General features: G+C 42.1%; 1 protein-coding gene across 1 annotated transcript in view; it reads right to left on the reverse strand.

The window, feature by feature from the left end:
* The window catches only part of IFIH1 (interferon induced with helicase C domain 1), a 47,048-nt gene that overhangs the window by 21,221 nt on the left and 11,548 nt on the right, over positions 1-14,279 (reverse strand). The window contains exons 3-6 of the mRNA XM_018556686.1: positions 12,953-13,112; positions 10,959-11,111; positions 9,277-9,447; positions 2,963-3,034 (exon numbers count right to left, since the gene is read on the reverse strand). Of these exons, the coding sequence (XP_018412188.1) occupies positions 2,963-3,034; positions 9,277-9,447; positions 10,959-11,111; positions 12,953-13,112 (556 nt within the window). The remainder of the gene's footprint in view (positions 1-2,962; positions 3,035-9,276; positions 9,448-10,958; positions 11,112-12,952; positions 13,113-14,279) is intronic.

A 14,279-nucleotide genomic window follows, 5' to 3' on the forward strand; every position in this document is an offset into this window, starting at 1 on the left:
GTCAAAAGTGAGTATTGCATCCAAAACTACTTTTTTTTTCACAGGATGGGGGGGCTCAATTAAAAAATATATATTTAAGGCAAATACTACAATAATGCAATGTAGTGCAGAAAAAAAAATAGAACAAAATAGTAAACCATATTTTTAATGGCGTCAAGACAGTGGAATTATTCCATTGGAATGGAATTATTATTATTTGTGTGTTATCACTCTCATTGCCAGTCATGTTAAAAGTGTTAATTTGTTATTGTTAATGATTTCAACAGCTCTTCATTTTTTCTAATTTTCTGTTAGGTTCTTCTGACCAAAAGTATTAACAAATTAATTTAAAAATATAACTAATTTCCTGAATAGGCTTCGTTTCTGATGTGTAATAAATTCTGGGGTCAAATAAAACCTCCAGAAACCAAAACAGAAGATGCTGAAGCATATGACATGACTTTTATAGCACTAAGTAAGAAAAAGGGCTATATATAAATGCAATGCTGAGTAAGCAACCACATCCACAAGTGAGAACAACATGTTCCTGCAAGACGAGGAAGAATGTGGCAATTAAGCAGTCAGTATCTCACACATAACAAAAGGCGAATTATCTACTTATCTCTGTTCTAGAACTAGAATCATCTCAACAGTTGGGTTAGTCTGCTCTTTACAGTCACATTAAACACATCTAAAAACTGTTCTACATGAACCAGATGCTATTTTTAGATATTTCTTTCATTTTTGTATCTTGACTATACCTTCCAACATTTGAATATGTAAAATTAAGAAACTTCTAAGCCTCGGACTCCTGTTTGACCATACCACAGGCAAATCTGACTACATTTGGAAACAGTCACTTTTGCCAGGTCCATTCCCAATAAGTCTGAAAAGTAGGACTAACTAAACAAAATTGATAGACTGAGTTGATTTTGGTAGCTATGATGAGTTCTCACAGATATTAGAAGGCAGGTGAACATAGTTACATAGTATTTGAGGTTGAATAAAGACATAAGTCCATCAAATCCAACCTCTTGGATGTATTTATGTTTGAGCAGGTGTGTGCATGTGTATTAGTGTAGTACCTTTTTTGCACTTGCTGCCTTTCTCATGTGGGCTCTGGCTGGTTGTGACTCGCAGAAACATCAGAGTAATACAATTTGTTCCCCTTGCTCATTTATTTGTTCCTGTTTAAAGACATCTGAGTGCCTGCTGAACTTTTGCAATACTACTGGTACCATGTGGCGCAGCGAGCCATAAAATCGCTGCGCAAACTGTTGGCACTATATAAATCCTGTATAATAAATATATACTTTTAATGGTTTTGGTTACAGCAGGTGAGATTTGGATTTGTCCTGCCATTGGAAAGATTTCCCTCCACTTCCTGTCCTGGTGAGGATGTGATGAGATACTTTTGTCCATTATTGGGATGTGAAGTGAAGCCTTTCCTAAAATTCCTTGCAGTTTCCAGAGGTCCATCCTGTCCTTTTTTTAGGGCAGACCAGCTGGTGTGAGGGGTGCTCCTTAGCGGGTTCTGTAGGGAGCACAGTCCTTTTCTTGATCCCCACAAATGCCAAGTGTGCTCTGCCCTGGCCGCTGAGCTCATCCATGGTGACTGGAGACAGGGTACATTGCGCAGGGGTTTGGGAGAAGACTGTCTCCTGCCAATGCGGATCATAATAATGGACAAAAGTATAAAAACAGCAAAGTGCTTATTTGTAAAATCTGCTAAGTTCAGGGCTGGGGGGTGGTATTTAAGGACAGTATAGGTAATTTTTCTATAAAAGTGAACTAACCCTTTAAATTAGGGGTTAATAGAGATACTAGCAGGCACTTTGCAGTGCCCCGCTTTAGTGAAGCCTTTTGGGGACTGAGGTTATAAAGCAACAGTATGGCCTTACTGCAGCAACACCGCTTCTTAACGCATATTCATAAGGCACAGAGCTGTGGGATAAAAAAAAGTGCTTTGGGCTTTAATTGCTTCGGGATTCAAATTAATTCAAATGAATAAATGGGAGCAAGATGGTAGGCGAGTACTGTCAATGCTTCTCCAATCATGAAGTGTTCTCTTCAGAATATGCAGAGAACACTCCAAGGGACAGCACAGGCTTCACACCAAAGCATGCATTTTATGATTGACTTATACAAAGAAGGCACAGTGTGAAGAACACATGGGGGTTAAAAAATGGGGACATATTCTAGAAACTTTAGAAGATCTGACAGGTTTGCTTTGAGTGAACCTGCAATACGACCACTCTAAGAACACTCAAAGGGACAGCACTGGTTCCACACCGTAGCATGCATTTTATCATTGACACGTACAATGTAGGTGCACTGTGGGGGTCACAAATGGTGGAATAGTCTAGAAACGTTAAAGACCTGGCAGGTTTGCTTCAAGGGACCCTGCAAAAGGAAAATAAATCGCATTTGTTGCTAGCTAGGCTTTTGGTATTACTAACCAGGTAATGAATATTAGCCCTGCTCAAGTGAGAAACAAGCTAAAACTGACTACAGAAATGATACAAATGCAGAAAAAAGAAAATCTCACTTACTCTCAGGTTACGCCATTCCACTTACTAATAATCAGCAAGAAAGATTTAGGGCCTAATGTGCTGGAACTGGAACATTTCAGTACACAGACACGCTCTCCTGGAATAATTTATGTCCATTTTCACAAACTGTCCTGCTCCTAAAGTCTGCTTTTATTCTCCTAAATTCTGCAAATACGGCAACATAGTTTATGGACAAATCTGAATGTGGGTAGCACTCATGATGTTTTTTATTTATTTCTTAAAAGCATTTATAAAGCACTTGCAATTTACGCAGCGCTTTACATAGTGCACATTAACATCAGTCCCTGCCCTCAAGGAGCTTACAATCTATGGTCCCTCATATACATACATACACGCGCACACATACTCGGGCCGATTAGGACAGAAGCCAATTAAACAAAGCGCTAATGTAGTAATATTAAATATCTTACCTGACTCGTGGCTCATCTCTCCATTTTCAGTTGTTTTATTCAAGCTTAATTCAGACAAACTTGCATCCAGATCTGAAAGGGGAAAAAAAACAAAAACAATTTTAGTTGCAATAAATCAACTAATATTTCAAGTCCAGTAACTTTACCGCCTAGTACTCAGTTCATCGTATGACTGATGACCTTTAAAACCCGCCAGACTGTTCATCCGTCTCTTTGCTGTACATCTCTTGCAAGAATGCTTGTTGTGACTAAATCCTGGTGACAGTATAGTGACACATTGCACTCTCTCTTTCCTTCAGAGTAAAGTATGCATAAGATGCCCAGAATGTCATAACAGTTCTCTGTCCGATGGACCACCGGAGCAGACTGCTCGCTCTACAGACTGACTGACATTTGACACTGATTTACCAAAGGAGTTGAGAATCTTCACACCATAAATCGTTCAATGATCTAATCATGTGAAAAGCAAATGCCTGTGTACTTATCAGTGGCGGAGCTAAGGAACAAAGGGCCCTGGTGCAAGATTTTTTTTTGGGCCCCCCCCATTATTTCATCTGCACATAATTGGATAATTGAACAATTTATCGTGTGAACATTCTCAACTCCTTTAAATGGCTGTTCCATAAGTCTGTTCTTGACTGATGATTAGACACAGAGCTGTCCCTGTAATGAAGCCTCAGGCGGTATCTTTTAGGGTAATATGGGGGGGCAGCAGACAGGGCAGCATGGCCGATCTGCTGCACAATGTTTACAGTGTGCATGTCGCCCCCTTTCTGGCCCGGGCATTCCAGGTTGCTAAAATCGATGTGTAAGGGCCATACACATTTCCCTGCCCAGCTTTTAGCAATCTGGAATGCTCTAGCTGGTGTCCCGCCCAGCTCTTGGCAACAAATTACATCACTGGTTGCCAAGAGCTGGGTAGGACTCCAGCCAGAGCACCAGCATTACTCCTGTATGCCTGGGTGGCAGTGTCACTCTCCACCAGCACCCCCCACTGACCCATCCACTGAGTGCATGGACCACCAGCATGACCACTACTTAACCCCGGCCTCAAGCGACAAGAAGGATCAGGACGACCATGATTAGATGGATCAAAATCATACTGCAATACATCCCTATGAGTGGCTGGATGTAAGCACATGTGCGCCCATCTATATCTGCCCAGTCTTGAATCGTTCAGGTTTGTCGAAGCCAATGCACAAAATTTGCATCCAGGTTAACTAACCTGAACGAATGTAGGCAGATATAGTCACATATAGGCTTACACATGTCTATTTACATCCAGCCACTCATAGGGACTACTTGGGTCAATTTTTCTCCTCGATCTTGGGATAGGTATCTGTCTCCCTTCTGATCCAAATTAGCAAGGGTTCTGTCTGGGATCCCCTGCTGAGACAGAACGGATGGCGCCCATGTGAAAAGGGCCTAAATCAGCCTCTTTATGACAAGTTTTTCAATAGATAGAAAGACCTGGCTAAATTGTTCCCTTGTACTAGCAAGAAATGAAACCTACATGTCCATACCAGGGATGAGCTCAGGTTCAGATTGAACCAGAGCTCATCTGAACCTGGAAGGAAGCCCACAGTGTCAGCCCAAATGGACATTGGCCATGTGTCCATATAAGGTCAATGATGTCACCAACCTCCCGCCCCATTGCTTATATACAGCTGCAGAACGATGAATGCCCCGACAGATTGGGCCAGCACAGTTGTGCCCTCTGGTCTTTGTTACAGAGCTGACCGTAAACAGTTTGTTACTGAGGTTGCTGTCACCCTTGAATAGTTTATACATTATCCCTAGTTCTGAACAAATTTGACAGCCCTCATCTGTTAGATTTTACATTGTTTTATTTCTGTGGTCATACTGTATAGCGATTTTATTTGTCATACTTTATTATTTATTTATTTATTATTGAAATAAATACCCTGACCATATTTTTCTTTATAAGCTGAGAAATAGAAATACATTTTTTTTTAAATGCAATTATGGTTATTTGACACATAACAATTTTTTAATCAATTAAAAAAACTTTAAAAAAATGTATTTATGTTTACACTCTGTATTGCACCGAGACTGCTGCATCCTACAGGTTTATTTGATTGGCTGCCAAGGTGATCAAATGATTGGGAATCACAACGACTGGTTCCCAATTTTAATTGAAAGGCGTGGCAGTCGGTGACATTGTGGTTTCAGAACTAGGAGTGTGCACAGGTGCATACTCCCAGAACTACAAAGAAACACCAGATAATGTAGTTGTGGGTAATGTCGTTTTGATGGTAGAGTAAAAAGGGGTGACACATGATTTGCCATATGGCCCTTATCTTCCCATTTACAGCAAACTCTGTACACTGGTAATATATTTTTGCATTGAAAACAATAGTAGATTCAACTCCATCCTTCTTCCTTCTTCCTCCCATTTTTTCTGTTTATAAATGTCATAAATGTGTATGCATTTCTTAATAAATTTTACATTTATATTACTATTTGTTATAAATGTTTAAATGTATACATTTTTCATAACTGTGTAAAAATAGAGTGCAAAATGGCCATGTGCACCAAGCCAAAGTATGTCCCCTATATACCTATGCAGATTTTTCTGGGTGTTCTGGGTTACCCCCAAAACAAGTCCCAACAATGTGTGCTTTACTGTGACAAACAAAGGGGTTTAACATCTATAATGCTATGTAGGCGCAGTGAGAATTTTGTTACCCTATGTGCAAAATAAAAGTATTTGTTATTTCCCTGAATCCAAAGATGTCTGGTGTCAGGATTCCATCCTCACCAAAACTTTGACAATATCACCATCTGCTGTTCAGTGTCAGTAATTCTCTAACAAAACCTTACTGGCATCCGATATAACACGTAAGCTGATGTGTATTGATATGTTTTCAGTTTAAGAAAGGTTGCTTCATACTTAAAAAGTGTCTACCTTTAGTTTGCAGTAAATGCATATTATAATGCGCAGTAATGTGGACCCCCTATATCTCTATGAAGCAGAACTATTCCTCTTGCGTGTCATGTGACATTTACAATATGTATAAATATCACTATTATATTTGTATATTAGATGTACTAAGCTGGATCTGTGGAAAAAAATGCAACTGGTTTACCCTGGAAAAACAAATCCTCAAAAATAAATGGTACAGAGGTTTAGTGGTTATCACTTCTACCTTGCATTACCAGGGTCCTTGGTTCGGATACTGGCCAGGACCCATGTACATGTTACATAGTTACATAGTATTTGAGGTTGAATAAAGACATAAGTCCATCAAGTCCGACCTATTGTGTGTATGCATTTATGAGCTGGTGTGTGCGTGTATATGAGTCCATGTGTGATTTTTCTCTAGGAACTCGTCCAGGAGTCTCTTGAATGATTCCACACTCTTAGCTGAAATCACTACCCCAGTCTGAGAAGGTGCCATTAACTCATACTCTTTGTACACATTCCTTCAGCCAGTTTTCTATCCACGTGCACACTAATTCATCTATGCCCATACCCCTTAGCTTGTATAACAAGCGTTTATGTGACACAGTATCAAATGCTTTGGCAAAGTCCAGGTACACTATGTCCATTGGCCTCCCCCCATCCAGATCTCTACTTACCTCTTCGTAAAAGGTCAGCAGGTTGGTCTGACAAGAACGATCCTTCCTAAATCCATGCTGCACATCACTTATTATACTATGATCCCAGACGAATTCCACTAAGTAGTCCTTAATAATTCCCTCTAACAGTTTACATACTATGCATGTCAGACTAACTGGTCTATAGTTCTCCGGTTGGCATTTTGACCCTTTTTTTGAATATAGGTACCACATTAACCCTTTGCCAGTGTCCTGACACTCTACCAGCCATTACGGATTCCTTAAAAATGAGGAACAATGGTCTTGTTATCTCCTTGTTCAATTCTTTGCGTACCTTGGGGTGTAGATTATCAGGACCTAATGCTTTATTTGCATTTAGTAGTTTAAGCCTATGTTGTATCCCCGATTCAGTCAACCATTCCGGTATATTTCCTGTTAAATTATGCGTTTTATCCTGTACATTAAACCAGTCTGTTTCCTTGGTGAATACCGAAGAGAAGAAAGTATTTAGCGCCTCGGCCCTCTCCCTGTCGCTTGTGAGCAGCGACCCATTTATGTCCTTTATTGGGCCTATCTGTTCCTTTCTCCCCTTTTTACTGTTTATGTACTGAAATACATTTTTGGGGTTCTTTTTACTAACTTCGGCGATATATTTTTCACATTCAATTTTAGCTGCCCGCCCTGCCAGTTTACATATTTTATTAAATTCTTTGTAGTTTTGGAATGCCGATACTGTCCCCTCCGTTTTATACTTATTAAATGCTATTTTTTTTTCTGTAATGTATTTCTTTACTGATTTACTTAGCCATATTGGCTTTGTTTTTGATCTTTTACTTTTGTTCCCCAGCGGTATACACCTGGTTATAGCATTTTTTTATTTGTTCTTGAAACAGTCCCACTTCTGGTCCAAGTTTAGTTTATCAAATACATTTTCCCAATCGATTTCACCCACTATATTACGCAGTTTATCAAAGTTCACCTTCCTGAAGTTTAGGCTCCTCATTGTTAGTAGCCCAATCATGTGTGTCGTCTAACCATGTTTCTCCTATTCCTACTATATCATAGTCCTCCTCGAGTAACATAACTTCTATTTTATTTACTAGACTGCTAGCATTGGTGAACATACATTTAATTTTTGTACATTTACTGGTTAAATGTTTGATCCCCACCTGCTCCCCAGTACTGCTTTTATTTCTCCCTTGTATGGTTGGTCCATTCCTACTTTGGTTACCTTGGGCAATTAGATTTACTTTAGTGGCTACATTTTGTATGCTCTCTATATTTGCTTGATTTACTACTTTTACTATGTCGACTCTGTTGTCAGCCCAGTTCTCCAGGAAACCAAAGCCCTCGTTTCGACACCAGTTTCGGAGCCACTTGTTAAGTTCTCTCAACTCGCGCTGTCTCTCCAGAGTGGCTCGTGGCACTGGCAGTATCTCAGAGAATACCACCGTGGAGGTCCTTTCCTTCAGCCTAGCACCTAGGTCTCTGAATCTTTAGGCCACTCCATTTACCTCCTATTTTGTCATTGAGGTCGATGTGCACCATGATGACTGGGTTGTGCCCAACCTCATCTAGTAATCTGTCAATTTGTTCTGCAATGTGCCGAACACGCGCCCCCGGTAAGCAGCACACTGTTCGACGCTCACGGTCCTGATGACAGATTACCCTGTCAGTCCGCCTGATGATGGAGTCTCCCACCACCAGGATCTGCCTCTCCTGATCCTCCATCCGACTTGCCGCCTCGCTGGAGCAATCACTCCCTCCCCTCGATAGAGGAGGCGTCCTGCTCCAGCAGAGTCACCCCTGAGCTAATATCCCCAACATCACGCAACCTGGCATATTTGTTGGGGTTAACCAGTTCAGGGCTGACCTCTCTAGCACTCTTCCCTCTACCCCGTCTTCTAACAGTGACCCAGCTCCCCACCTCAGGATCCTGCTCCTCCGCGCCCTGTGCTTTCATAGGTTTCCTCTGAGTACTCTGGTTTCCTTCCACACTCCAAAGACATGCTGTTAGGTTAATTGGCTCATGTCTAATACAGTGACATGCCGTGCCTTCTGTGCTAGGTGAGGCATCCCCCAGCCTGCCGAAGCTCCCCCCCTTCCCCCATCCCGCTGAAGCTCCACCCCATCCCGCTGAATGCCCACCCCCAGCTCGGTAACCAAGCTATGTGAGGAGGAGGAAGGGAGGAGACAGGCAGGAGCCTCCCTGTCCCTCACTTGCATGTCACTGGTGAGGCATCGAGATAGATTTCCTCACAGGTTTTTTTTCTTTTTTTTGATTGGATCAATGGCGCTTTGCCATTGGTCCAAGCCATCCACAGAGCTCACGCCTCCAACACAGAGTAGAGGCTGTGACAGCTCTGGCCTCACTATGTTAGGTTACACAAGCAGTGAGGAAGTACGCTGCTGTGTAACCTACCTGTCAAAAGCCGGATGCAGTGCCACCTGTAATTAACAGGCAACTTTCCGTCCACGACAGGTTACACAGCGGGGAGGATTTCCCTGATGTGTAACGTGTTACAAGCCGATCTAATTGCAGAAAAAGCTGTCAGCTTCAGACTTGAAGCCGACACTTTTTTTCTTCATAATACTAGGTTAGGCTCTGCCTCCCCTGCCTCCTCTGACCGCACGTCCCTGGTCTAATATTGGCCCCAATATGATATTCTACTGAAAAGCAGATACAAAAACTTTGCTTCCCCAAGGAGAAAAGTGCTGTATAAATGAAATACCTGATGTAGCAGAGCTCTCTGCAAATGAAGAATCAAGTAGGCTATCGTCTGGTGTCCCATTGTGTTTCTCAGTCTCCTCCTCTGTTACATCAGTAGTCACTTTGTCATCCTGGAGATCCTTCTTGGACTTTTCAGCACCGTGCAGAGGTTCACATGGTTCATTGCACTCACCTGTAAAGAGACAAGGTGGTTTTAGAATGGTCATGCAGCACCAAAAAGCTTTACAAGACCTGAGAACTCTACAAAAATCTACCATTCACTCCACATTAGGAGAAATAGATGTTGGCCCGATATTACCGAAGGAACCATAGATGTGTGGTTACAAAAACAGCCCCGTGTACCAGGGGCGTAACTAGAAATCACAGGGCCCCATAGCAAAATTTTTGAAGAGCCCACATAGCTCACCTGAGGGTGACCCTGCAGAGCCCACCATAGAGTCTCTCTCCACCGCCGCTGCTGACTCTCATTGACTCAGCAGCGGCAATGGAGAAGAACGCAGCGCTGCACAGATCACGGTGATCTGAACAGCGGTGCGTTTGAACCCATAGCGACCCAGGCGGCCCGCACGGCATCAGGGGGGTGTCCTGGGCCCGGGCCCAATAGCGGCCGCCTGGGTCGTAAAATAAAAGTTTTATTTTGTTTGAGTGTCCAGAATAAGAAATCATTAGGTGACTCAGCCCTTGCATCTTAATATAAATTTCAAATACATAATAAAAAATAAAAAATGATTGAAATAAAAAGTAAATCAATAAAATCAATATCCAATCAGCAATCACATGATTCCTACAATGGACAGGATCTCTGCTATACATATTATGTATCAATAATCAGAAATTTGATAGACACTTCTATAAAAAGCATTTAAATTATTTGCAGTTTTGTAGTTCGGTGGAATAGAAATTGGAGGAATAGCTGCGAGGTGCAAACTGTTGTGGAAATTTTATTAGGATGTGTTTTTAGTGTATTGTAATGTTTTGTCATTAGTCTCTCAGTGTCTCGGTTTAAATAGACACTGGGGGATTAATCCATTGGAGGAGATTTCTTATGCGCAGCGGAGCAGTGTCTTCTTGGCGAATGTATGGACGCCGGCTGGGGCCCCCCGTGCAATGCATGGATTTATTGGCTTGCGTGGATACATTTGTCTTGAACGCAGTATATGAAAGGAACGTGCGTTTGTTCTCTCTGGGGTGCCTGATCAACACGCTTGAGATGATATAACGTTGTCCCTGTGAATGAGCGCGCATGAGAATCCTAGTAAAGTTATGTGGCGTTGCTCACTGAGCAACGCTGGATAAAGTCACTCCGGTGGTCATTGATTGTTACTACATGTGATTTGTTAGCTGACTCCTGTTCACTTCCTGTCTGACATCACTTCCTGTCTCGCTGTTTGAGACACCCCTTCCTGTCTGACATCGCTTCCTGTTGGGCAGGTATAAACAATAAACATACCTGTGTTCAGGTCTCTTAGCATGGGATTAACGAGCAAGCAACATCTGTCTCCTGACTCTACATGACTCTATAGAAGGGGATACTTCCAGTCCTTGCATAAAGGAGCGTAGTACAACGGGGGAAATTCTTTGTGTTTGGCGCAGCTTAATGCGACATGGATTTGTGCGTTGAACCAAGTGAATTTCCATAACAAAACTAATCAGTTATCAGATAAGTAATAAATAACTGATTACCTGGCTGAGTGGTGGGCTCTGAGTATGCCCGCGTATGCTGCCTGCTGTCACCTGTCACATCGAGATTTCCATCAGAAGTACTTGTACCATCCTGGGGATCTCTCTTGCATTTGGTGGCATCATCCTGTGACTCACTTTCTTCACTGCAACCAGCTATGAAAGAAAAACACTTTTTAGATCCTCCATGTTCCCTCATATAAGGAATTGTCCAATCTATCTAAAGAAGAACTCTTTGATAAAAAAAAAAAAAGGGTTAGCTGTTAGCTTGTTAAGTCGAGGGGTAAAGGAAAAAGTTGTAATACTTTCACTTACTGGCCTCCTCACCACCCCTGCCTTCCCCCTGTGACTGGACAGTAAAAAAAGAAGCAACACACACCGATGAGCTCATCTTAATGTCACTATGCTCTTTCCTCCTATCAGTGTGCAACTTGAACTGCAGCACTGCATATTGTACAGTAGACCACAGAAAACTAATACCATGCTTTAATTTAGAAATACATTGTAGCATTGTGGTGCATTGCAACGCATGTGTGTTGGCAAGGTGTGCTGGGGTGCCATTATGAATGAATGGCACTGCAGCATACCAACTATACTTGTAATGTGGTGTTAGGAAGAAAAATGTACATGCACTATTTTGGTGCAATTTGGTGCAGTAGGCAACCCATTCAAATCAACAACGCATGGAAAAATATGCATCGATGCACATGCACATGCATCTATTGTGAGCTTAGCCTTTGGGGATAGGGAGGGACACAGGTGAAAATAAAAGAGGAGACATCAAAGAAACATAAAGGAAAAGAGAAAGGCAGAGCAGAGGCCCACCTTAGGTAGGGTACCTGTGAGTTCTCTGTGTCTTTTAGGGCCCTAATAATGAAGCGGCAGAAAAAATCTTTCATAACATAAGCTTTTATTATAAGCAAGAATTAGCTCAGGTTCGAACTAAAGCCGGTCGAACCCTGAGTTCCTCGAAACACAAAATAAAGCTCTTTCCACTGCTGCCCAATCAGCTGTGGCCGGATAATTCCCTGTCCACGACTGCACGTAAGCAAAGGGGCAGGATGCAGTGACATCATTGACCTTATATGGCCAAATGGCTATATTTGGTCAGTGACATTTTCCAACCGCAGTTGCATATAAGTAAAGGGGTGGGATGCAGTGAAGCCAATAACCTTATTTGGTCACATGGCTATAACTGGTCCATAACATTTACCTAATATGGCAATGTGGCCAGATAAGGTCAATGATGTCAGCACTAGCATCCCACCCCTTTTACGTTCAGCTGTGGGGGTGCCCCGGCCCGCAGCTATTTGGGTGAGTGGCCCTATGGAGCTTCCAGGTTCTGAGAAGCTTACTTTCGGACTGGGTTTCGTCCAAATCTGGGCTCATCACTAATTATTAAGCGATAGGTAGAGCAGAGGCCCACTTTAGGTGGGGTACCTCTGAGTTCTCTGGGTCTTTTAGGATCCTAGTAATGACACCTAGACAATGACCCTAGTATTGACCCCGCAAAAAAGATCTTTTTAGAACATAAGCCTTTATTATAAGAATTAATAAGCTCAGGTTTGGACTGAACCCATTCCAACCCTGAGCTTCTCCAAACATGAAAGGAAGCTCTTTCCACTATTGCCCAATCAGATGCGACCAGAGATTCCCTGTCCGCAGCTGCACGTAAGCAAAGGGGTGGGATCAGGTGACATCATTGACCTGATATGGCCACATGGCTATAAGGATATAACTGGTCCATGACATTTATCTAATATGGTTATGTGGCCAGATAAGGTAAATGATGTTAGCACAAGCTTTCCACCCCTTTGTTTATGTTCAGCTGCGGAGCGGGGAATGCCCTGGCTTGCTGCTTATTGGGTGGGTGGCCCCATGTTGTTTGGAGGAGCTTAGGTTTGGACAAGGCTCAGTCTGAACCTGAGCTCATCCCTAATTATAAAGACTACATCAATAGGAAAATGTAGTTATTAGAAAGAGAAAAGTCCCAGTACCTATGAATTCTTCATATGTGACTCCAGTCAGTTCTTTAATTAGATCCAGATTGCCGTTTTCATGTAACACAGTAACAAAACGCCTAAACCAATCTTTCTTTTTGGTGATCCTACTCAAAAGCTCTCTGTTTTTTTGCTGCTTTGAAATTTGTTGATTAATCTGCAAGAAAAAAAAAATACACGACATGTATCAATGTTTAATGTACTGTATGTACTGTTACCACAGATCCCCCCTCCCCCCCGCCTTTTTAGGCTTCGTGTACATGGATTCCTGTGTTTAAACACAGCTAGGCCTCATTCATACAAGGTTTGGGTCTGACAGTGGATACCTGCAGCATGAACCTGCCTGCGGCCATTGCTTGAGTCCAGGGGTGACCATCCATCTCTAGTCATACATAATCACTCCATGTGCAATTACGTCCAAACACCGACGGACAGCTGCAGCCGCTGTCAGCCCGTCATTGCTTTATAGCGGCTGTCAAAAACAACTCATGGGTTCTGCCACAGGAATCAAACAGCCGGGCTTTAAAGCCTCGTGTGAATGGGGCCTTATACTTCCCAAAGCCATTCCTCCTGCGTCTAAATGGTTTTACATAGACATGTGCGATTTGTTTCGTTCCGCATCAAAATTTTCTGCAGCTTACATGTCTAGTTTTACACATATGTACATGCGATTACAAGCGTTAGCTGCAGAAAACGGGGCTAAAGGCTCCTGGTATGCACCTATTTCTTGTTTATATAAATACAACTAGACGGAAAGCACCTAGATATTGCTAAACGTCTGAATTTAGCCATAGAAATGGCTTTGCTTGTCTTCAGATGCATTTACTGTAGCAATGATTTCCAAACACATCTAGACGCATGTTTTTTGATATCCATGTACAGTAACCATAATTGGCTCTATATTGTGATTTGTGCGGTAAATATCACATTAAAAAAAAGCTTCTTGGTACATTGCATATGTCACAGGATTCGATTTCATATTCATTCATATTATATTCATATTCAGCTTTTTAACTGCTAAAAGCTTCACCTACTTGTCACATAGTGTGATCAGTATTACAGGGATCCCAACCTGAAAAAAGCAATTTCAGGGAGGTAATTAAAAAAAAGCTTCTTGGTACATTGCATATGTCACAGGATTCGATTTCATATTCATTCATATTATATTCATATTCAGCTTTTTAACTGCTAAAAGCTTCACCTACTTGTCACATAGTGTGATCAGTATTACAGGGATCCCAACCTGAAAAAAGCAATTTCAGGGAGGTGCCCTTCTCATTTCAGGGAGGTGCCCTCTGCCTCCCTCCCCCATCCACCAACCTCC

This window comes from Nanorana parkeri, unplaced genomic scaffold (assembly GCF_000935625.1).
Source record: "Nanorana parkeri isolate BGI_ZX_2015 unplaced genomic scaffold, ASM93562v1 scaffold247, whole genome shotgun sequence".
Lineage (NCBI taxonomy): Eukaryota > Metazoa > Chordata > Amphibia > Anura > Dicroglossidae > Nanorana > Nanorana parkeri.